The sequence below is a fragment of the Oryx dammah genome, unplaced genomic scaffold, assembly GCF_014754425.2.
Source record: "Oryx dammah isolate SB20612 unplaced genomic scaffold, SCBI_Odam_1.1 HiC_scaffold_9, whole genome shotgun sequence".
Lineage (NCBI taxonomy): Eukaryota > Metazoa > Chordata > Mammalia > Artiodactyla > Bovidae > Oryx > Oryx dammah.
In genome coordinates, this window is record NW_024070193.1 from 59,845,414 (window position 1) to 59,870,742 (window position 25,329).

At 42.9% G+C, this 25,329-nt stretch overlaps 1 protein-coding gene across 1 annotated transcript in view; it reads right to left on the bottom strand.

Annotated features, from left to right (window-relative positions):
* The window catches only part of VOPP1 (VOPP1 WW domain binding protein), a 167,255-nt gene extending 156,552 nt beyond the window's left edge, over positions 1-10,703 (bottom strand). Inside the window, exon 1 of the mRNA XM_040246375.1 lies at positions 10,489-10,703. Coding sequence (XP_040102309.1) covers positions 10,489-10,542 — 54 coding nt within the window. The 5' untranslated portion in view covers positions 10,543-10,703. The remainder of the gene's footprint in view (positions 1-10,488) is intronic.
* Between the last annotated feature and the right edge of the window lie 14,626 nt (positions 10,704-25,329).

Sequence of the window (25,329 nt, forward strand, 5' to 3'; positions counted from 1 at the left end):
AAAGAAAGCAGCCAAGGTTCCTGAAAAGAATCCTGAATTGCTTGAAATATATAATGTCAGTAGAGAGCAGCTGAGTTTGCGAGACTTTAACTAAAGGCAGAGACCCTGTAGCAGTGCAAGAATGATGGGGCTATGGGCCTTTTCAAACACCCCACACTCTTCCCATCCCCACTTCTCATCCCGGCTTCTTTTCTCACTAAGGTAACAAGGTGGGCTTCCCAGGTGGCACAGTGGTTAAGAATCTGCCTGCCAGTGCAGGAGATACAAGAGTCATGGGTTCAATCCTAGGGTCAGGAAGATTCCTTGGAGTCGAAAATTCCATGGAAGCCTGGCTTGCTACAGTCCATGGGGCTGCAAAGAGTCGGACACGACTGAGCATGCACACACACACACATACACACACACACGGAAACAAGGTACTACAAGTAGGAACTTTCAGAAAGCCTCACAAACACACTCCCATACTCCCCACCTGCACTCTCTCCAGGAAGTGATAGTTTGAGTCTTTCGAAAAAACTGTCACAAATTACAAAACACAAAGAGACCAAGACAAGCTAAAGAGCCAAAAGGTTTCACTCATCTTTACTTCCCAGTCCTGGTGTGACCTGTACGGATGCTGCCTTCTGCTCCTCCACCCAAACAGTATAGAAGGGGGAAAAGAACATTTATTTGCACTCTTTCATTGCTTTACCCAGGGCAACAATGAAGAGCCAAAGATGACAATAATCACAATCTTCCTTTCACTTTTTTTGAACAGTTGGGACAACGGCGGATGACATCGTTTTGATGGCATCATCGATTCAATGGACATGAGTTTGAGCAAACTCCAGAAGATGGTGAACGACAGGACGGCACGCTGCAGTCCATGGGGTTGCAAAGAGTTGGACACGGTTGAGAGACTGAACAACATCAACAAAAAGGCAAGAAAGCACAATTTTTAAACAAAAAGGTATTTGGGGGTCTTCCTTGATGGCTCAGAAAAGAGTCTGCCTTCCTATGCAGGAGATGTTCGTCTGATCCCTGATCTGGGAAGGTTCTGCATCTCAGAGCAACTAGGCCAGTGCTCCACAACTATTGAGCCTGTGCTCTAACGCCCGGGAGCCACAACTGCTAAGCCCATGGGCCCTAGAGCCTGTGCTCTTCAGCCAGAGAAGCCACCTCGATGAGAAACCCGCACACCACAGCTAGAGTAGCCCCACCGACCAAAATGACAGAGAAGCACGTCCAGCAACAAAGACCCAGCACAGCCAAAATAAATAAATAAAAGTACACATTCTTCTAGAAAAGGTATTTTTTGGAACCCTCTCTCCATTTTGGCAGGGAACCTAGGCAAAGAACCTTGCTTAGAAACAACTGATGGTATTCACAATCTGCTGGTCTATCCTGTGTGGAGAGCTAAATTTCAAGTGGTGAATTTTCCCAGAGCTTCCCTCTGGGAAAGCTGGGGCACTTCTTTTCTTATAGGTGACTCAATTGGGTTAATGAGAACCTACGTAATTCACTCAAAAGCCTGCCAGACAATAGACAAAGAGCTGAGATCCCACAACACATCTCTGAATGTTCATATCCCCTAAAAATCATATTGAAATCCCAAAGCCAGGGTGGTGGCATTAGGAGGTGGGAACCCTCAGAATGCGATTAGATCACAGTGCAGAGCCCTCATGAATGGGATAGATGCTCTTATAAAAGAGATTCCACAGAGACTGCTTACCCCTTCTACCACGTGAAGATACAGACAGAGGTGCCAGCTGTGAACCATGAAGAGAGTCTGCACCAGAAATGGACCTTGCCAATGTCCTGACTGACTTGCCAGCCTCCAGAACTTTTGTTGTTTATAAACCACCCAGTAGGTAGTATTCTGTATATTGTTATAGCAGCTCAACATGTAAACAAGAAACTAACTACTATCACATGTCTTCTGTGCTTCAAGTACACAACTGATCAATTTCAAACCTAGTTTATAAGACAGTACTTCTTTGTTCTGATCTGAGGATATTGTGCTCTTCAAGAACTTTGAAGTATGCAGATGCACTTCTTGAAAAAATATGTATTTCATATTCACTGCCTCTCTGTATTTGCTGACTGCTTGACTCATTAACCCCAACCAGCAAAGGTCACCGTGTCCAACTCACCAAGCACAACGGCTTTGCATAAAGCTCTCAACTGCTCTGCAGCATGAGCACAAAATAACTTCCAAATTTAGATATCTTGCTGGAGTTCTAGACTTTCATTTGTTGGCTCTTTCCTCACCAAGGAAACACTTCAAAGCACTGCATATTTAAAGCTAAATTCTGACTTTTTAAAATTAAGGACATCGGTATTCTTCAAGTCAAAATCTCAATCATCTACTTCAACCCAAATAAGAGTCTCCATCTTTGACTTGGCTCAGTTCAATATTGTTAATACTCCATTGGAAAAGCTGAAAATGGTATGCTAATGAAATCTGTATATGGCACAAAACTATAAAGGACACCTGATTTTAAAAAACAGTATTCAAATAGGCTTAAGAAGATGAGGTGAAGGAAGTAACATAAAATATAATTAGAATGAATATACAGTCCTCAATTCAGGTTTTAAATATTATATTAAACACTCTACAACTGTTATGAGGATTTGTGGGTTACCACCAGCTGATGTTAAAAAGATTTAAGTGTCACTGCAAAGTCAAGGTGAATCTCTAGGATTATTTTATCTGCGTAACGAAAAGGTCTAAACAAGGGCTGTGACAGGGCCAGTGAGAGCACACCTACAGAACAAGGTGTCCTTATTGTTCAAACAAGTCTTAGTGGGGAAGAGATGGGAGTCAAGCCAAAGGCTGCATGACAAAATGCATACAACACTGAGCTCATTCCTTCTAAAAAGTGCACCAACACCCCAGTCCACTTAACAAGAGCAGCTCCATAAGCAACCTCCTATTCCAGGATCACAGGCAAGCAAGTACACCACCAGTAACACACAGATGAGTGGCAAAGTAACCTTGCAGATCTTGACGCAGATCTTACAAAGATATACCAAGCCTATGGAAGAGACAAAAAATGTCTGGCAGGTACCTGTTAATAATGACCCTGCTGCTGCTGCTGCTAAGTCACTTCAGTCATGTCCAACTCTGTACGACCCTGCAGATGCTCAAAACAGAATGATATTAATAAAAAAAGACCAAGAGAAGCTGGAGATGGCCCTTCCGCCCCCACCTGGAGATGGTGGGACTATTACTCAAGCAAGTCATTCTGGAAAAACAGAAAAAATTCTTAATATGATCATGCCACTAACTTCCAAAGTCAAGTGAGGACTATGCTATTATGCATCACAGACTTTTACCAGAAAAATAATTCCTCCCCTCACCCATTGATTCAATTCTAAAAATGAGTACTTGGAATAAAATTAACTTATTTTATAATCTGGGCTTTGCTTTTTCCAAATTAAGCTAAATCAAACTTCTTTCCCAGTATGAAACTTTGAACCCTGTTTTATTCACTCTTGAGTGGTCTTTTTCTCATTTCAGTTTAGTCACTCACTTCAGTGTCCGCCTCTTTGAGACCCCACGGAACTGCAGCTTCCCTGTCCATTGCCAACTTCCATCACCAAGTCCCAGAGCTTGCTCAAACTCACATCCACTGAGTCGGTGATGCCATCCAACCATCTCATCCTCTGTCGTCCTGTTTTCCTCCTGCCCTCAATCTTTCCCAGCATCAGGGACTTTTCCAAAGAGTCAGTTCTTCACATCTGATGGCCAAAGTATTGGAGCTTCAGCTTCAGCATCAGTCCTTTCAATGAATATTCAGGTCCGATTTCCTTTAAATTCACTGGCTGGATCTCCTTGCAGTCCAAGGGACTCTCAAGAATCTTCTCCAACACCACTGATCAAAAGCATCAGTTCTTTGGTGCTCCACTTTCTTTATGGTCCAACTCTCACATCCATACACAACTACTGGAAAAACCGTAGCTTTGACTAGATGGACTTTTGTCAGCACAGTAATGTCTCTGCTTTTTAATATGCTGTCTAGGTTGGTCATAGCTTTTCTTCCAAGGAGCAAGCACCTTTTAATTTCACGGCTGCAGTCACCATCTGCAGTGATTTTGGAGCCCAAGTCTCTCACTGTTTCCACTGTTTCCCCATCTATTTGCCATGAAGTGGTGGGACAGAATGCAATGATCTTCGTTTTTTGAATATTGAGCTTTAATGCAGCTTTTTCACTTTCCTCTTGCACTTTCATCAATACGCTCTTTAGTTCTTCTTCACTTTCTGCCATAAGGGTGGTGTCATCTGCATATCTGAGGTTATTGATATTTCTCACGGCAATCTTGCACATCCAGCCCAGCATTGGACATAATTTACTCTTCATAGACGTTAAATAAGCAAGGTGACAATATACAGTCTTGACATACTCCTTTCCCAGTTTGGAATCATTCCATTGTTCCATGTCTGGTTCTAACAGTTGCTTCTTGACCTGCATACAGATTTCTCAGGAGGCATATTAGGTGGTCTGGTATTCCCATCTCTTGAAGAATTTTCCACAGTTTACTGTGATCCACACAGTCAAAGGCTTAAGCATAGTCAATAAAGCAGAAGTAGACATTTTTCTGGAACTCTCTTGCTTTTTTGATGATCCAACGGATGTTGGCAATTTGATCTCTCATTCCTTTGCCTTTTCTGTATCCAGCTTGAACATCTGGTTCACATACTGTTGAAGGCTAGCTTGGAGAATTTTCAGCATTACTTTGCTTGCATGTGAGAAGAATGCAATTGTGCAGTAGTTTGAACATTCTTTAGCATTGCCTTTCTTTGGGATTGCAATGAAAACTGACCTTTTCCAGTCCTGTGGCCACTGATTTTTTCCAAATTTCCTGGCATATTGAATGCAGCATTTTCACAGCATCATCTTTTTGGATCTGAAATAGCTCAGCTAGCATTCCGTCACCTGCACTAGCTTTGTTCGTAGTGATGTTTCCTAAGACCCACTTGACTTCACACTCCAGAATGTCTGGCTCTAAGTAAGTGATCACAGCATCATGGTTATCTGGGTCATTGAGATCTTTTTTGTATAGTTCTTCTGTGTATTCGTGCCACCTCTTCTTAATATCTTCTGTGTCTGTTGGGTACATACTGTTTCTATCCTTTATTGTACCTGTCTTCTCATGAAATGTTCCCTTAGTATCTCTAATTTTCTCTAAGATAAGATATCTCTAGTCTTTCCCATTCTATTGTTTTCCTCTATTTCTTTGCACTGATCACTGAGGAAGGATTTATCTCTCTTGCTATTCTTTGGAACTTTGCATTCAAATGGATATATCTTTTCTTTTCTCCTTTGCCTTTCCCTTTCACTTTTCTTCTTTTCTCAGCTATTTGTAGTGCCTCCTCAGACAACCATTTTGTCTTTTTGCGTTTCTTCTTCTTGGGGATGGTTTTGATTACTGCCTCCCATACAACGTAACGAACCTCCGTCCATAGTTCTTCAGGCACTCCATCTATCAGATCTAATCCCTTGAATCTATTTGTCACTTCCACTGTATAATCATAAGGGATTTGATTTGGGTCATATCTGAATGCTACAGTGATTTTCCCTACTTTCTTCAATTTAAGTCTGAATTTTGCAATAAGGAGTTCATGATCTGAGCCACAGGCAGCTCCTGGTCTTGTTTTTGCTGACTGTATAGAGCTTCTTCATCTTTGGCTGAAAAGAATATAATCAATCTGATTTCAGTGTTGACCATCTAGTGATGTCCATGTGTAGAGTCGTCTCTTGTGTTGCCAGAAGAGGGTGTTTGCTATGACCAGTGCGTTCTCTTGGCAAAATTCTGTTAGCCTTTGCCCTTTTTTATTTTGTACTCCAAGGTCAAACTTCACTTTGTACTCCAAGGTCTTTTTCTAGGACCAGTTTTTCAGTGATAATTTCCTAAACACTGTCCATCCAGTTTGGCAGTTTTCAAAGAGTAGCTGTGAGGATGATGAGATGATTCAAAACCATGTCTTGTGAGAAATGACAGAAGGAAATGAAACCTAGAGAAGAACACATGGAGACCAACATAGCTGTGTTCAATTGAAGGGCTGTCATTGTGATTATATTTCTTCTGAAAAGCACAAGGATACAGAACTAGGACCAGGTAGAAACTGCAGGTTTCTCCTCAATATAACAGAAAACTTTAACAACTAAAATTATCCAAAATATTGATACGTTGCCTTAGAGATAGTGAGTTTCCACCTCTACAGGTGTTCACATAATGATTAGTTCTTTGTATGATTAGCACACAAAGACCCTTCAGAGTCATAGCTAATACATTACCTTCCCTTCTCCTACTGAAGTCATATTCAGCTCCCTCCTTCAGGGTCATTACACATGGTTCTTTTCACTTGTTCAAATATTTATGGAATCCCTACTGTATGCCAGGCACTGTTCCAGGAGTTTCAGATATTTCAGTTAACACAAGTCAATCAAAACCTTTGTCTTTATAATGTGTAGATTGTGGGAAGTAAATTCCATCATACTTTGAAGTGAATAAATACAGAGAAAGGAGGGAATTGTTTAGGTTAGAGCCAGTGTGCTGGGAAGAGATTTAGGTTGGAATCTTACATAGAGTGATCAAGGTAGGCCTCATCAAGAGGGTGACATCTGAGAGGGCTCATTGAGAGGATAAACTTAGGTTCTAAGAGAATGACTTGCCAGCCCATGGCTAAATAATCCAGTGGCCACTAGCTTAATCTATATACTTCTAGAGTAACTGCCATCCAGCTGGTCTTCACAAGTTTGCACAAGTCAAAGAATGCAAGGTTAATTAGGGCCCCAGAGTCTGCGCCCAGAGCCCCAGGTCCTCTTCATACACCAGGAGCCAGTCCCGAGTTCCGAGTAGAGTCCTTCCCACCACGTTCATTTACCACTACCACCTCTCACCCTCATCACCTAGCCTCCAGGGAGCTTCCAGAGATAACAAACTCCCTACAGTCTTCTCTTTCATTCAAACTGCATGTTGCTGAGGGACAGCTGCACTGGTTTATTCCAGAAAATTGGCATCCAGGGGCTGCCACATTCACTGCAATTCCAGGGTACAAAAAACAGATGGCATGAGACAAGAAACACTCTTAAACATGAGTTGGTTCTAATTTCAAGACTCCTGGGTGTCAAAATACAATGGACTTGGAAAAATACTCAGTAATCCTGTTAATTTCCCTGGTTTCAAGAGACAATGTTCCCTTTCCAACTGTCTCTAAGGGAAGACCACTCCTTTTTCTAGCCCAAGAAGGGATGTTCTTTGGCCAGAATAACTTTGAAACACATGGCAGCCAAGGTTTCCAGCTTTTTGTCCAGGGGAGGATCAGAAAGATACTGATGCCAGTCTCTTGAATAAAATAACATAGTACAGAGTTTTCTCCCTTTCGAATGGATGCTTACAGAGTCCCCAGCCCTGGCACGGGGGTAATTTTATACTGAATCATATACTACACATTTCTGGGCTCATTTCAGCAAGGACAGAACCCAGAACAAATACTACTCAGTATATAACAAAGTGTCAACAACCTGACCTCTAGAAAGAGATTGCAGTGATATCCAGAAAACCACACAGTCTGACCAAAGCCCGTGTGCACATATGCTCAGCACCTAATGACTCCCCAGGTTCTACTAAGGCATAATTAGCTTTGAAACTGCTTTTCTTTTTCAGTTTCTAAGGTGCTGCTGCAGCCCAGTGAAGGCCACCGGGAATTAATTCACCAGAGTTACTAGGAGACAGCTCACACCATCACTCTTCCTGCAGACATTGTTAGCAGGGCTGTCCAGAAACAGAAGAAAAACCCAGAACTTTAGAATTTCATGACCCTCAAAGAGCTTTGGGATTCCCCTATTCTGTGGCCTCCCCCATGGCCTATGTGCCTGGGATCTACAAGGCTGGCATAGGGTGGGGAGGAGAAAAGATGTAACGAGGGTCCTCACTGGCTTCCCCTGCAGTTCACAGGCAAGTCCAAGTTGACGGAAAGAAAAGGTCACTTCAGTAATGAGCTCCCTGAAGCCTCCCTGGGGAAGGGATAATGCCACCCCCAGCAAGTCGGACACGACTGAAGTGACTTAGCAGCAGTAGCAGCAGCCTGTTTCTACTAACAGCCGTGCCTGGGCTTTCGGGTGAGCACATACTGGGGCTTCCAGGACAGTCCTGCTGCTGCCTAACTGTGCAGACATGACTGCTAGCAGTCCCCACCTTCACTCTCCGGTGTCATAGCTTGGATGCTAAATTATATGGTCCCCTAAGGAAATGTAACTGAGTTCCTAATGGGAATTTTGTTGGCTTACCCATTTCACGAGGCAGTACCTCTCCAAGTCCACCACTGGCCTCAGGACAGACCTGGACAAATTCTCTCCATGTCTCTGTGTCCAGCAGTGGGAGAGGCAGCAACAGCACTGGGCGGTCGGGCCACTGCTAGTGCGGACATGTCAAGCCCTCACACATCACAGCAGTGAGACTGTGGACAAGCTCTTTACCATCTCCCATTTGAAATAAAAAAAAGGGAATGAAAGTAATTGATAAGAAGATTAATGAGTTAATATTTGTCAAATGCTTAGAACAATCCCTGACACAGGGTAGGCACTCTGTGTTTACTAATTAAAAAACATTCAGTCTGGCTCTCTAACAGGTAAGTGAATTTCTATTTAAGGATGTGAAGCAGCTGGAGGAAATCCCTTTTTAAACCGCTTTTAGATACTATCCCTGCTCAAGGACTTCTCCCAACACACTTCCCCCACCCTCGCCCCAAGCAACCCAGAGTGACTCTGGCTTGGAAGAGGATCCCAGAGGGCAAAAAGGCTGCCAGGTGGTTTCTGGTCAACTACACTACAACCACAATGAAACCAGCGCAAGCAGAACAAAGAAACAAAGAGGAGAATCCCAGGTTGCAGCTGGCTGTCAGGCTTCCCAACATCTCCCTTAATTGTCTTATACCCTCAAACTGAAAACAGCTCTTTGCGTCCACGTACTCAGCAACAGAAACTGTACATTTAAGTATGTGATTCAGGACTTCTAAAGCATCAAAAATGTCCTGATAACCAATATTAAATGAAATTCAGAGCAACACACTAAAGATTAAAACATCTCAGCTACATAACTCATGCGTTAAGATTCCATGTGATAAATTAGAAAGAAATTTTATTAATGCCGCGGAGAGACACCCCTCTACCACAAACAAAATAGCTGCTTGGGACAATCGTGTAAAAATGGGCTACACTGCATCATCCCATGAAAACAAAAATTACCAACCATCTAGATATTCGACTTTGTGAAAGCATCAATTCAGTTATTTAAATTTTAGTGTAATTATTTCACCAAGTGATTTTTAAGTTGGGGGGGCGGATTGCACGTGTAACTACGATGCATGCCTTTTTATGTGAACAGTGGTGTCAGATTCGCGTCTCCATTATCTGTCTGGTGATCACGGAAAGGATGTTATTCCTAAGGTCATAAAATTCCAAATAACCGAAGACAACGCAAGTGGAGGGAGTGGAGGGCACTCCACGAAAATCTTAACCACTAAGCCAGGAGGACACAGGAACAAAAACAGGAAGTCTTGCTATGGTGGCGCCTGGCACAAGAAACTTTTCCATCAACCTTTCTTGCAGGAGAGCTAAGGCTCTCCCTCCCAACATTTTGTAACTTGCATTTCTTTACAAACGAAGAAAACCAAGGAGTCATTTCCAGAGATGTACTACCTAAAATAGAAAACGTAAGATACTCATCATCCATTTACTTAGACTTCATTAATAAAAATTTCCTTTAAAATAATGAAGCCAAGCAAGGAATGGAATAAGCCTTAATCCACAATGCACCCAGCACCTACCCCCCAGCTCACATTTGAAAGAATCCATTTTATCAAGAAGGGGGTGACCCCACCCGAGGGCGCCCCTTTCCAGCCGTGGGCAGTCGAGGAATCCACGAGGTTGCGGTTACCGGCGCTTCCTCCGTAGTCGCTTCAACAAGTCCCGAGTCTCGGCGCCAAAAGGCCACACCCACCACCCCATCTCTTCGGAGGTTTTCTCTCGCATCTGAAGACTCTGCGCTCCATTTTCACAAGCGAGGACTTCTGCTCTGTCCCGCCATTTCACTCGTGCTTCCGTGACGTTTCCCACAACCACGCATCCGCGCGGTCGCACCTGGACCCGGCGGCGCCCCAGCCCCAAGCCCCAGGGCCCTGGGCGCCTGGAATCTCTGCCTGCACCGCACCCGAGACCCTCACCCAGACCAGAGCCGAGGCCCCGGGGGTGAACCGGCGCACAGCACGCAAAGGGTGCTCCTGAGTCCTCTCTACTCGCGAGAATCGATAAATGCGGGGCGGGGGGACTGAGGGCCATCAGAAGAGCGGGGAGGGCTCGGGCGACACTGTCACCAGGGCCCAGAGCCTTCCGCACCGGGGCTCTTGCGGGTCGGTGAGCCTTTGGCTCTCGCCCCTCGGCCCCCAGGGCTCCTGAGGACGCTCGGTGCTGCTCCCGCTTACCCCGCCCGGCCCGGCCCTACCTCCACCAGCAGCCCGAGCAGCAGTGCCGCCACTTTCCAGGCCAGGCGGTCCATGGCTGCACGTCCTCCTGGTCACAGGCGCAGGTCAGTAGCACGTCCCCTGCAAGGCGGCCAGCGGGCTGGCGGGCGGGATCCCAGCTTGGGGACCCAGAGGCACGAGCGGGCGAGCGGGGACCCGGGAGCCGCTCCGCCCTCGCTGCGCTCCGCCCCCGGCTCGCGCGCCCGAGCTCGCGCGCCCCCGGCTCAGCTAAGGAGTGTCAAGGGTCCTCCCCTCCAGAGTGCACGCGCCAGGAGCCAGGAGACGAGTCGCGCGGCAGGGCGACTGGAGGGAAGCTGCCAGTCGCTTGCTCCCTCCGAAGACACCGTCGTGTCACCCCTGCATAGACCTGGTCAGGTTTATACAAGAAGCACACGGCCTCCGCCGTGTGAGGCTTGTTCCAGGGAGGCACATGAACCTATTGTGCGCCGGCAGGTTCTTCGTGCCTCTCATCCCTGCGCTCACCGTAGGATGGTACACCCTCCCCACGTGTGACTGCAAGGATGGCCAAAGGATGAGGAGGCAGACCGAGAATGGAAGGCTCCCTATGCCTCATCTCTCACTTAAATGTGGTGCTTTCACGCCCACGTCCTCCTGCGCTGTCCCTGCATGCACACCCTCTACATTTGGACCACGGTGAAGCCCAGCATCCCGCTGGTAAGTTTGCAATGTCCTTCGCCTCTGCTGAACTGACTTTCCACCCCTCAGTACCACGTGAAAAGAAAGAAAGGTCAGTCGTGTCCAACTCTTTGCAACCCCATGGACTGTGGGTAGCCTTTCCCTTCTCCGGGGGAATCTTCCCAACGCAGGCATCGAACCCGGGTCTCCTGCATTGCAGAGGGAAACTTTACCAGCTGAGCCGCAAGGGAAGCTTCCAGTACCACGTACTTACCGTATTTTTTTTTTCCTCCACATCGTGGCTATGATTGCATCTTATTTGTACAGTTATTCAACAAGTATTTATTGAGCTTGTAAGTTGTACCAGATCATGAGCTGGAGAGCCAGTTCGTGGGGGAGGTGGGGAGGGAGGCGAGAAAACTCTGCCTGGTGTCTAAAGGGAGAGATAGTCTCTTGCAGCAGTAGGATGCAAAGTGCAGAGACCTGGGAGGACTGAATAGTAAAAGACATTACCACACCTGCTGGTTCAGCAGCCCCAGGCGTTACTAAATGAACAATTGAAAGAATTGCAGACTTCTGTCTCTGGGTGACCTAATCACTTACAGGGTAGGTGCAACATAACTGAGCCCTTAACTACTGATGTTTTAGTTCAGTGTTTCAGTCTGAAGCATTACTTGGGACCCTTTAGAAAAGAAAAGGCCTTCAGTGAGCAGGGGTGAGTGAACCCACAATACCAACTCTCCTCTTCTTCCATAAAAATAGGCCCCCGGGGTTTAGAATACTGAGGATTTAACTTTTCAGTTTCCCTTGCACTAAGTATTTGCTTAGGCTTCCATAACAAAGTACCAGACTGGATGACTTAAGCAACAGAAATATATTTTACTCATAGTTCCAAAGAGAAGAAGTTCAAAATGAATGTGTCAACCAGGTTGATTTCCTTTGAGACTTCTCTCCTTGTCTGGCAGGTAGCCACCCTCTTGTTGCATCTTCACGTGCTGATCCTTCTGTGTACAGGGCCCTGGTGGCCTTGTGCAAATTTCATCTTGTAAGGGCACCACCAGATTGGATTCAGGTCCACAACTATGGCCTTATTTTACCTCTCTCACCTTTTTAAAGGCCCTGTCTCCAAACAGAATCGCACTCAGAGGTACTGATGATTAGGATTTCAACATATGAGTTGGAGAGGACACAATTCAGCCCACAGTATTCCACCACTGTCCTTCCCGAATTCATGTCCTTCTCAAACATGTGGACAAAGAATATTGTCTGCCAAAGCACTAAACAAAGGATGATGTGGGCATCAGGCCCTCAACCGCTGTGCACCCCCAGACTGCACACCCTGAAAAGATTCAGGATAGAGGAAGGCAGGACCTGGCCATAGATAGTTAAGGTACATAGCAAAGGAGTTATTTCAGTGAGCCCAGACTCTTACATCTTCCCATACAGAGAAAAGTGCTAAATTTCTTAATTTGAGCTATCTGGTTTTTCATTATTAGTAATCTCTTGCTGTTCACACGACCTAATTTTTGGTTTGGGGTTTTTTATTTTTTATTTTTATTTTTTGCAAAAATTCCTATATATCCTGGTACCTCCCTCCTTCCTTATCTCTTCAGAACAGTCCTTCAGAGGCTGTCTCCCAGGCTTAAGTCCTCAGTAAGTCCACAAAAAACATCATTTTCAACTTTTAGGTTGTGCGGGTTTTTTTTTTTTTTTTCAGTTGACCCACACAAAATACATTCACCTCCAACCCAAGAGCCCAAAAGTCTTACCCATTCCAGTATGAACTCTTAAGTCCCAAATCTCACCTAAATTCCATCTGCTTCACGTGTGCGTGAGACTTGAGGTGTCACTCATCCTGAGGGAAAATTCCTCTTCAGCTGTGAACTTATGAAACCTGACAAATTTTTTACTTCCAAGATAAACAGTGGGACAGGCGTAGTACAGACATTGCCATTCCAAAATATATATATAGGAGAAAAAGGAAGCAGGGATGGGTTCCAAACAAATTCAAATCCAGTAGGAAAAATTCTTAGATTTTAAGTCTTGAGAATAATTCTCTTTGCCTCAGTGCTATGTTTTCTGGGCTCACTGGGGTTGCATCTCTGGCATCTGGGCCCACTGACAGGGCGCAGCAGAGGAAAGCTTGCCTCCTCAGCTCTGGATGGTGGCAGCTTGGCCCACTTAAACCTAGTAAGTGGCCCTGCTCTCTGAAGCTGAGGAGACAGTCCCACCTGAAGGCATTTCCCTCTTTTCTTGAAGGATAATGCATGTTCAAAGCCAAATGGATCTGTTATCCCATCCTGAAGAATCTGCAATAGTCTTCCCTCATTTTATCCTATTTCTGTCCCCTTTAGTTCAAGACATTGGTGTTCCTGCTGTTACCACCCCATTGTGTGTGTGTGTGTGTGTATTTCTTATTTTATTTAAAAATAAAATTTTGAGTTTTTAATACAAACGTGAAAGAAAATGGAAAAATAGAAAAAGGAAAAATAAAGTCACCATTGAACCTACTATCCAGACATAATCTTGTTAACATTTTGGTGCATTTCCTGTTGGTAAATTATTTGTGTGTGTGTGTGTATGTGTATTTGTTTTAATTGGAGGCTATTTACTTTACAATATTGCAGTGGTTTTTGCCATACATTGACATGAATCAGCCATGGGTGTACTTGTCCCAATCCTGAACCCCGCTCCCACCCTCCTCCCCATCCCATCCCTCAGGGTCATCCCAGTGCACCAGCCCTGAGCACCCTGTCTCATGCATCAAACCTGGACTGGCAATTTGTTTCACATATGATAATATACATGTTTCAATGCTATTCTCTCAAAAATCATCCCACCCTCGCCTTCTCCCAGAGTCCAAAAGACTATTCTGTACATCTGCGTCTCTTTTGCTGTCTCACATATAGGGTCATCGTTACCATCTTTCTAAATTCCATTTTATGCGTTAGTATACTATATTGGTGTTTTTTCTGACTTACTTCACTCTGTATAATAGGCTCCAGTTTCATCCACTTCATTAGAACTGATTCAGATGTATTCTTTTTAATGGCTGAGTAAGATTCCATTGTGTATATGTACCACAGCTTTCTTATCCATTCGTCTGCCAATGGACATCTGGGTTGCTTCTATGTCCTGGCTATTATAAACAGTGCTGCGATGAACATTGGGGTACACATGTCTCTTTCAATTCTGGTTTCCTCAGTGTGTATGCCCAGCAATTTGATTGCTGGGTAATATACAACCCCATTTATATTCCCAGCTTCTGCTGAGACAGCGGACTAGATCCATAGGTCACGCTGAAATCTCTTTATTTTTTAACATTTTTAAATTGAAGTACAGTAGATTTACAATGTTGTGTTCATTTCACATGTACAAGAAAGAGATTCATATATACATTCATATGTATATATATCTTCCCATATATATATATATATAATTTTTCAGATTCTCTAACCTATAAGGAAAGAGAATATGAAAACTATTATAGATATTGAGTATAGTTCCCTGTGCTATACAGTATGTAACTAGTTGGTTATCTATTTTATATATGTGTAATCTGTGTACAGAATAATTGTCTAACCACTCTTGGGATTCTCTCTAAAATATTCTGTTGATTTAAAAAATGCACAACATGAGAGTTTCAAGTAAAGTTGTGTTTGGAGCAAAATGAGGACTGCAGCCCAAAGGACAGTAACTCAGAGAGCTCTGAGAAACTGTTCCAAAGAGGCAAGGGGCAAGGTCAGTAAATATGTCATCTTCTTGAAGGGGGAACACATTCAATCAACCAAATAATTTTCCAGAAAATTTCTACTAGTCTCGAAGCTTTCTGCTAGTCATGAGGAATAGTCATCGCCATGAAGGGTTTTAGTGCTTTTCTACATATGAGGAGATACAATAATTGGGCTCATAAAATCAACTCCTGAAAATACCTATCTGAAGATCTATCTTTCCAGTTTTCTCCCCAAAGACAGAGTGCCTCAATTCTGCTCTCCACCGTGAACCCCCTTCAAGTGTTGTTGAAGGTCAACAGCTGCAGCAGCACATGACTTAATCCTTGTAAAGGGAGATGGCAAGTGCCTATTTGTTGTTGTTGTTCTATTGCTAAGTTGTGTCCAGCTCATTGTGACCCCCATGGACTGCAGCATGCCAGGCTTCTCTGTCCTTCACTGTCTCGAGGAGTTTGCTCAAACTCATGTCCATTGAGTTGGTGATGCCATCCAACCATCTCATCCTCTGTCGCCCCCCTTCTCCTTTTGCCTTCAATCTTTCCCAGCATCAGGGTCTTTTCAATGAGTAGACTTTTTCCCATCAGGTGGCTAAAGTATTGGAGCTTCAGCTTCAGCATCAATCCTTCCAATGAATATTCAGTGTTAATTTCATTTAGGATTGACTGGTTTGATCTCTTTTGCAGTCTAAGGACACTCAAGAGTCTTCTCCAGCACCACAGTTCAAAACCATCGATTCTTTTGCACTCAGCCTTTTTTCATGGTCCATTTCTCACATCCATACATGACTACTGGAAAAACCATATATGGACCTTTGTTGGCAGATTGAGCTCTGCTCTTTAATATTCTGGCATTCAGTCCCATCACTTCATGGTAAATAGATGGGGGAAAAAATGGAAGCAGTGACAGACTTTTATTTTCTTGGGCTCCAAAATCACTGCAGATGGTGACTTCAGCCAGGAAATTAAAAGACACTTTCTTCTTGGAAGAAAAACTATGACAAACCTAGACAGTGACCATAAAGAAGATTGAGCACTGAAAACCTGATGCTTTTGAACTGTGGTGCTGGAGAAGACTCCCGAGAGTCCCTTTGACAACAGAGATCAAACCAGTCAGTCTTAAAGGAAATCACCCCTGTCACTGGAAGGACTGATACTGAAGCTGAAGATCCAATACTTTGTCCACCTGATGTGAACAGTCAACTCATTGGAAAAGACCCTGATGCTGGGAAAGATAAGGCAGAGGGAGAAGGGGGCAACAAAGAATGAGTTGCTTAGATGGCATCATTGCCATGCGTTTCAGCAGACTCCTGAAGGACAGGAGATAGTGAAGGACAGGAAAGCCTGGCATGCTGCAGTCTAAGGGATATCAAAAAGTCAGCCATGACTGAGTGAACAATAACTAGCTTTGTCACAGCTTTCCTACCAAGGAGCAAGCATCTTCTAACTTCATGGCTGCAGTCACTGTCTGCTGTGATTTTGGAGGCCAAGAAAAAAAAAAAAACCTGTCCCTTCTTCCAGTTTTTCCCGTTCTATTTGTCATGAAGTGATAGAAACAAGTGCCATTAGTTTTTGAATGCTGAGTTTTAAGCCAGCTTTTTCACTCTTTTCTTTCACCCTATTAAAGAGGCTCTTTAATAGCTCTTCACGTTCTGCCGTTAGAGTGGTATTATCTACATATCTGAGGTTGTTGATATTTCTCCTGGCAGTCTTGATTCTAGCTTGTGATTCATCCAGCCAAGCATTTCACATCATGTACTCTGCATATAAGTTAAGTAAGCAGAGTGACAATATACAGCCTTGACTGTACTCCTTTCCCAATTTTGAACCAGTCTGTTTTTACATGTCTGGTTCTAACCATTGCTTCTTTACCTGCATACAGGTTTCTCAGGAGAGAGGTAGGGTGTTCTGGTATTCCCATGTCTTTTAGAATTTTCTGCAGTTGTGATCCACACAATCAAGGCTTTAGTGCAGTCAATGAAGCAGATGTAGGTGTTTTTCTGGAATCCCCTTACTTTCTTTGTAATCCAACAAATGTTGGCAATTTGATCTTTGATTCCTCTGCCTTTTCTAAACATCTGGAAGTTCTTGGTTCATGTACTGCTGAAGCATAGATTAATGGATTTTGAGCATTAACTTGCTGCTGCTGCTGCTGCTAAGTTGCTTCAGTTGTGTCAAACTCCGTGCACCCTTGCTAGGATGTGAAATGAGTGCAATTGTATGGTAGTTGGAACATTCCTTGGCATTGTCCCTCTTGTGATTGGAATGAAAATTGAGCTTTTCCAGTCCTGGCCACTGCTGAGTTTTCCAAATTTGCTGGCATATTGAGTGCAGAACTTTAACAGCATCATCTTTTAGGACTTCAAATAGCTCAGCTGGAATTCCATCACCTGCACTAGCTTAATTCATGGTAATGCTTCCTAAGGCACACTTAACTTCACACTCCAGGATGTCTGGCTCTAGGTGAGTGACCACACCATTGTGGTTATCCAAGTCTTCAAGATCTGTTTTGTATAGTTCTTCTGTGTATTCTTGCCACCTCTTTTTAATCTCTTCTGCTTCTGTTAGGTCCTTGCCATTTCTGTCCTTTATCATGCCCATTCTTTCATAAAATGTTCCCTTGACATCTCCAGTTTTTTTGAAGAGATCTCTAATCTTTGCCATCCTATTGTTTTCCTCTATTTCTTTGTGTTCATCACTTCTGAATGCCTTCATATCCCTCCTTGATATTCTCTGGTACACTGAATCCAGTTGGATATACCTTTCCCTTTTTCCCTTGCTTTAGCTTCACTTCTTTTTTCAGGTATTTGTAAAACCTCATCAGACAGCCACTTTGCCTTCTTGCATTTCTTTCTCTTTAGGATGGTTTTGGTCACCGCCTCCTGTACAATGTCAAGGATCTCCATAGTTCTTTAGGCACTCTGTCTACAAGATCTAATCCCTTAAATCTATTTGTCAGCTCCACTGTATAATCATAGGGGATTTGATTCAGGTCATACTTGAATGGCCTAGTGGGTTTTTGTACTTTATTCAATTTAAGCCTGAATTTTGCAGTAAGGAGCTCATGATCTGAGCCACGTCAGCTCCCAGTCTTGTTTTTGCTAACTCTATATGGCTTCTGCATCTTTGGTTGGAAGAACATAATCATTCTGATTTTAATATTGGCCATCTGGTGATGTCTATATGTAGAGATGTTTCTTGTGTTGTTGGAAGAGGGTGTTTGCTATCTCCATTGTGGTTTGTTGACAAAATTGTTAGCCTATGCCCTGTTTCATCTTGTACTCCAAAACCAAACTTGTCTGTTACTCCAGGTATCTCTTGAATTCCTATTTTTGCCTTCCAGTCCCCTATGATGAAGGACATCTTTTTTGGTGTTAGTTCTAGAAGGTCTTGTAGGTCTTCATAGAACCAGTCAACTTCAGCTTCTTTGGCATTAGAGGTTGGAGCATAGACTTGGATTACTGTTTGGCAAGTGCCAGTTTGTGGTTGACAGGGCCCCCTCTTGGTCACAAATTTGACCATACTTTGGAGGCATTTCATGATCATTTCATCCCATGATGCTAGAAAGGCTCATTCCCAGGTCTAGCAAAGATTTCACTGATAGGTCACTTAGTTTTCTCTTACTGGACTAGGTCTATCAATAGTAACCAAAGTGGCTCTGGACCAGCTGCCTTCCTCAATCTGTTGTGGTCCAGGAAATATTCCTACTTGCTGTATCTTCCCATATCTAGAGTTACAGTATTACAATAATTGATCGCTTACAGATCTATATATTGATCAAGTGTTTCAAATCACCTAGTCATCATTATTTTCATTGGAGGTTCAGTCACATGTTTCATAATGCTAGAAACAACAATCTTGTAAAACAGACAAAGTACAAATAACATAGCTAGCAATATTATTAAAGGTAACTAAGAATTAAGCCAAGAGCTTCCATTAGGTGCAGCCCAGTATATCTGTTCTTTATCTTTCAGGGAAATTATCAGGTTAGTGCAAAGTAATTGCAGTTTTACATTGTTGAACTTTGCTGTCTTATATTGGAATACATTCTTAAATGAGGTTATGTTATACATCTTTGTAATGCACATTTCTCACTTCATGATTTTTTGCTAATTATTTATTACTTACTGTGTATTTTATATTTATTTGAGACTATGGAGATAATGTTAGACAAAAAACAAACTTGAGTGATTTTATTTGAGTTCAAAATGGGTGTTAAAGCAGCAGAGACAATTCACAACATCAACAACACATTTGTCCCAGGAACTGCTAATGAATGTACATTGCAGTCGTGGTTCAAGAAATTTTGCAAGGGAGACAAGAGCTTTGAAGATGAGCAGCACAGTGGTCAGCCATCAGAAGTTGACAGTGACCAACTGAGAGCCTTCATCGAAGCTGATCCTCTTATAACTGCATGAAAAGTTGCTGAAGAACTCAACGTGAACCATTTGAAGCATTTGAAGCAAATTGGAAAGGTTAAAAAGCTTGATAAGTGGGTGCCTCAAGAACTGACTGCAAATCAGAAAATAAATTATTGTTTTGAGGTGTTGTCTTCTCTTATTGTATGCAACAACAATGAACTATTTCTTGATTGGATTGTGCCATGCAAAGAAAAGTGGATTTTCTACGACAACCAGCTCTGTGGCTGGACCAAGAGGAAGCTCCAAAGAACTTCCCAAAGCCAAACTTGCACCCCAAAAAGGTCATGATCAGTGTTTGGTGGTCTGATTCTGCTCTGATCCACGATAGCTTTATGAATCATCAGCTCATTCATCTGAGAAGTATGCTCAGCAAATCAATGAGATGCACCAAAAACTGCAATACCTGCAACAGGCATTGGTCAGCAGAAAGGGCCCAATTCTTTTCAAAATGCCAAAGCACACAGAATACAACCAAAGCTTCAAGAGTTGAACAAATTGGGCTACAAAGTTTTGCCTCATCCCCCATATTCACCTGACTTCTCAGCAACTGACTACGACTTCTTCAAGCATCTTGACAACTTTTTACAGCTAAAATGCTTTCACAACCAGTATGAGGCAGAAAATGTTTTCCAAGAGTTCACCGAGTCCTGAAGCACAGATTTCTATACTACAAGAATAAAGAAACTTATTTCTCATTGCAAAAGTGGGTTGATTTTAATGTTTCATGTTTTGATTAATAGAGATGTGTTTGAGCCTAGTTATAATGATGTAAAATTCATGATCTGAAACTGGAATTACATTTGACCAACCTAATATATATTGGCACTGTCCATAGGGCTCCCAGCCTAGTGTCCTTTTCTTACTAGGCTGGTTATGCTTAGCATAATTTAATTGTTTACAAGATAAAGTGAAAGTGAAAGTCACTGAGTCGTGTCTGACTCTTTGTGACCCTTCTGGACTATACAGTCCATGGAATTCTCCAGGCCAGAATACTGGAGTGGGTAGCCTTTCCCTTCTCCAGTGGATCTTCCCAAACCAGGGATCAAACCCAGGTCTTCTGCATTGCAGGCAGATTCTTTACCAGCTGAACCACAAAGGAAGCCCTCCCGAGATAAAGGGGGGTATTAACTCTTAAACAACCACAGCCAAGTGTTAACCACATGAATCCATCCCCTAATTGTGGGAAGTTTTATTCCCTGGCTAAATTTTCGCTTGTTGCTCTGATTGAGCCTGAGTAACTTAGAGGAAAATTCATATTATGGACAGGGTCAGAGCAGGTATTATTAATTGACCAGGTAAGACGATCCAAAAAAACATTTATTTCTGCTTTATTGACTATACCAAAGCCTTTGACTGCATGGATCACAAAAAGCTGTGGAAAATTCTGAAAGAGATGGGAATACCAGACCATTTGACCTGCCTCTTGGGAAACCTATATGCAGGTCAGGAAGCAACAGTTAGAACTGGACATGGAACAACAGACTGGTTCCAAATAGGAAAAAGAGTACGTCAAGGCTGTATATTGTCACCCTGCTTATTTAGCTTATATGCAGAGTACATCATGGAAAACGCTGGGCTGGATGAAGCACAAGCTGGAATCAAGATTGCTGGCAGAAATATCAATAACTTCAGATATGCAGATGACACCACCCTTATGGCAGAAAGAGAAGAGGAACTGAAAAGCCCTTTGATGAAAGTGAAGGAGAAGAGTGAAAAAGTTGGCTTAAAGCTCAACATTCAGAAAACGAAGATCATGGCATCTGGTCCCATCACTTCATGGCATCTGGTCCCATCACTTCATGGCAAATAGATGGGGAAACAGTGGATACAGTGTCAGACTTTATTTTTTTCAGCTCCAAAATCGCTGTAGATGGTGACTGCAGCCATGAAATTAAAAGACGGTTACTCCTTGGAAGAAAAGTTATGACAACCTAGATAGCATATTGAAAAGCAGAGACATTACTTTGCCAACAAAGATCCATCTAGTCAAGGCTATGGTTTTTCCTGTGGTCATGTATGGATGTGAGAGTTGGACTGTGAAGAAAGCTAAGCGCTGAAGAATTGATGCTTTTGTACTGTGGTGTTGGAGAAGACTCTTGAGAGTCCCTTGGACTGCAAGGAGATTCAATCAGTCCATCCTAAAGGAGATCAGTCCTGGTTGTTCATTGAAAGGACTGTTGTTGAAGCTGAAACTGTAATACTTTGGCCACCTCATGCGAAGAGCTGGCTCGTTTGTAAAGACCCTGATGCTGGGAAAGATTGAAGGCTGGAGGACAAGGGAACGACAGAGGATGAGATGGTTGGATAGCATCACCAACTCAATGGACATGGGTTTGGGTGGACTCTGGGAGTTGGTGATGGACAGAGAGGCCTGGCATGCTGCGGTTCATGGGGTTGCAAAGAGTCGGAGACAACTGTGTGACTGAAATGAACTGAACTGAACTGAGGTCAGCAGTCCCCTCTATAGATCAATCTAGGGTCAAGGCCTTTGGAAGTGGGAATTCATCTAAAAGCCAGTTTCCTTTTAGTTTCATTGTACATGAACTAGTTAAGAGTACCTGATAAAGGTCCTCCCATCTAGGTTGGAGACTCTCCTTTATTTATTTTTTTTCTATTTTTTTTAAATGTAATTTTATTATTATTATTATTATTTTACTTTACAATATTGTATTGGTTTTGCCATACATCAGCATGAATCAGCAATGGGTATACATGTGTTCCCAATCCTGAACCCCCTTCCCACCTCCCTCCCCATACCATCCCTCTGGGTCATTCCAGTGCACCAGCCCCAAGCATCCTGTATCCTGCATTGAACCTAGACTGGCGATTCGTTTCTTATATGATATTATACATGTATCAGTGCCATTCTCCCAAATCATCTCACCCGCTCCCTCTCCCACGGAGTTCAAAAAAACTGTTCTATACATCTGTGTCTCTTTTGCTCCCTCGCATACAGGGTTATCGTTACCATCTTTCTAAATTCCATATATATGCATTAGTAAACTGTATTAGAGATTTTCTTTCTGGCTTACTTCGCTCTGTATAATTGGCTCCAGTTTCATCCACCTCATTAGAACTGATTCAAATGTATTCTTTTTAATGGCTGAGTAATACTCCATTGTGTATATGTACCATAGCTTTCTTATCCATTTATCTGCTGATGGACATCTAGGTTGCTTCCATGTCCTGGCTATTATAAACAGTGCTGCAATGAATATTGGGGTACATGTGTCTCTTTCAATTCTGGTTTCCTCAGTGTGTATGCCCAGCAGTGGGATTGCTGGGTCATAAGGCAGTTCTATTTCCAGTGTTTTAAGGAATCTCCACATTGTTCTCCATAGTGGCTGTAGTAGTTTGCATTCCCACCAACAGTGTAAGAGGGTTCCCTTTTCTCCACCCCGTCTCCAGCATTTATTGCTTGTTGGCTTTTGGATTGCTGCCATTCTGACTGGCGTGAAATGGTACCTCATTGTGGTTTTGATTTGCATTTCTCTGATAATGAGTGATGTTGAGCATCTTTTCATGTGTTTGTTAGCCATCTGTATGTCTTCTCTGGAGAAATGTCTGTTTAGTTCTTTGGCCCATTTTTTGATTGGGTCATTTATTTTTCTGGAGTTGAGCTGCATAAGTTGCTTGTATATTTTTGAGATTAGTTGTTTGTCAGTTGCTTCATTTGCTATTATTTTCTCCCATTCTGAAGGCTGTCTTTTCACCTTGCTTATAGTTTCCTTTGTTGTTCAGAAGCTTTTAATTTTTATTAGGTCCCATTTGCTTATTTTTGCTTTTATTTCTAGTATTCTGGGTGATGGGTCATAGAGGATCCTGCTGTGATTTATGTTGGAGAGTGTTTTGCCTATGTTCTCCTCTAGGAGTTTTATAGTTGTTGGTCTTACGTTTAGATCTTTAATCCATTTTGAGTTTATTTTTGTGTATGGTGTTAGAAAGTGATCTAGTTTCATTCTTTTACAAGTGGTTGACCAGTTTTCCCAGCACCACTTGTTAAAGAGATTGTCTTTAATCCATTGTATATTCTTGCCTCCTTTGTCAAAGATAAGGTGTCCATAGGTGTGTGGATTTATCTCTGGGCTTTCTATTTTGTTTCATTGATCTATATTTCTGTCTTTGTGCCTGTACCATACGGTCTTGATGACTGTGGCTTTGTAGTAGAGCCTGAAGTCAGGCAGGTGGATTCCTCCAGTTCCACTCTTCTTTCTCAAGATTGCTTTGGCTATTCGAGGTTTTTTGTATTTCCATACAAATTGTGAAATTATTTGTTCTAGCTTTGTGAAAAATACCGTTGGTAGCTTGATAGGGATTGTATTGACTCTATAGATTGCTTTGGGTAGTATACTCATTTTGACTATATTGATTCTTCCGACCCATGACCATGGTATATTTCTCCATCTATTAGTGTCCTCTTTGATTTCTTTCACCAGTGTTTTATAGTTTTCTATATATAGGTCTTTAGTTTATTTAGGTAGATATATTCCTAGGAATTAAGGGTGCCCACTGTGAAGAGGAACTAAAAGCCTCTTGATGAAAGTAAAAGAGGAGAGTGAAAAAGTTGGCTTAAAGCTCAACATTCAGAAAACGAAGATCATGGCATCCGGTCCCATCACTCCATGGGAAATAGTTGGGGAAACAGTGGAAACAGTGTCAGGCTTTGTTTTGGGGGGCTCCAAAATCACTGCAGATGGTGACTGCAGCCATGAAATTAAAAGACGCTTACTCCTTGGAAGAAAAATTTTGACCAACCTAGATAGCATATTCAAAAGCAGAGACATTACTTTGCCGACTAAGGTCCGTTTAGTCAAGGCTATGGTTTTTCCAGTAGTCATGTATGGATGTGAGGGTTGGACTGTGAAGAAGGCTGAGCGCTGAAGAATTGATGCTTTTGTACTGTGGTGTTGGAGAAGACTCTTGAGAGTTCCTTGGACTACAAGAAGATCCAACCAGTCCATTCTAAAGGAGATCAGCCCTGGGATTTCTTTGGAAGGAATGATGCTAAAGCTGAAATTCCAGTACTTTGGCCACCTCATGTGAAGAGTTGACTCACTGGAGAAGACTTTGTTGCTGGGAGGGATTGGGGGCAGGAGCAGAAGGGGACGACAGAGGATGAGATGGCTGGATGGCATCACTGACTCGATGGACGTGAATCTGAGTGAACTCCGGGAGTTGGTGATGTACAAAGAGGCCTGGCGTGCTGCGATTCATGGGGTGACAAAGAGTTGGACATGACTGAGTGACTGAACTGAACTGAACTGAACTGTCACCACTACTATTCAACATAGTTCTGGAAGTTTTGGCCACAGCAATCAGAGCAGAAAAAGAAATAAAAGGAATCCAAATTGGAAAAGAAGAAGTAAAACTCTCACTGTTTGCAGATGACATGATCCTCTACATAGAAAACCCTAAAGACTCCACCAGAAAATTTTTAGAGCTAATCAATGAATATAGTAATTTTGCAGGATATAAAATCAACACACAGAAATCCCTTGCATTCCTATACACTGCTGCTGCTGTTGCTAAGTCGCTTCAGTCGTGTCCGACTCTGTGCGACCTCATAGACAGCAGCCCATCGGGCTCCACCATCCCTGGGATTCTCCAGGCAAGAACACTGGAGTGGGTTGCTATTTCCTTCTCCAGTGCATGAAAGTGAAAGTGAAGTCACTGAGTCATGTCCGACTCTTAGCGACCCCATGGATTGCAGCCTACCAGGCTCCTCTGCCCATGGGATTTTGCAGTAAAGAGTACTGGGGTGGGATGCCATTGTCTTCTCCCTCCTATACACTAATAATGAGAAAATAGAAAAAGAAATTAAGGAAACAATTCCATTCACCATTGCAATGAAAATAATAAAATACTTAGGAGACTCTCCTTTAAATTGTGCCTTTTCCAGTAGGCATAATCCCCTGGTTGCAGGTTACAGGGCATCTGATCTTCATCCAAAGATTACTGCGGTAAACTTCAGAAACAAAACTTAGAGTGCCCTTTTAATGATTCCATTAACTTTTATGCAGTGTAACAGTAAGGAACTT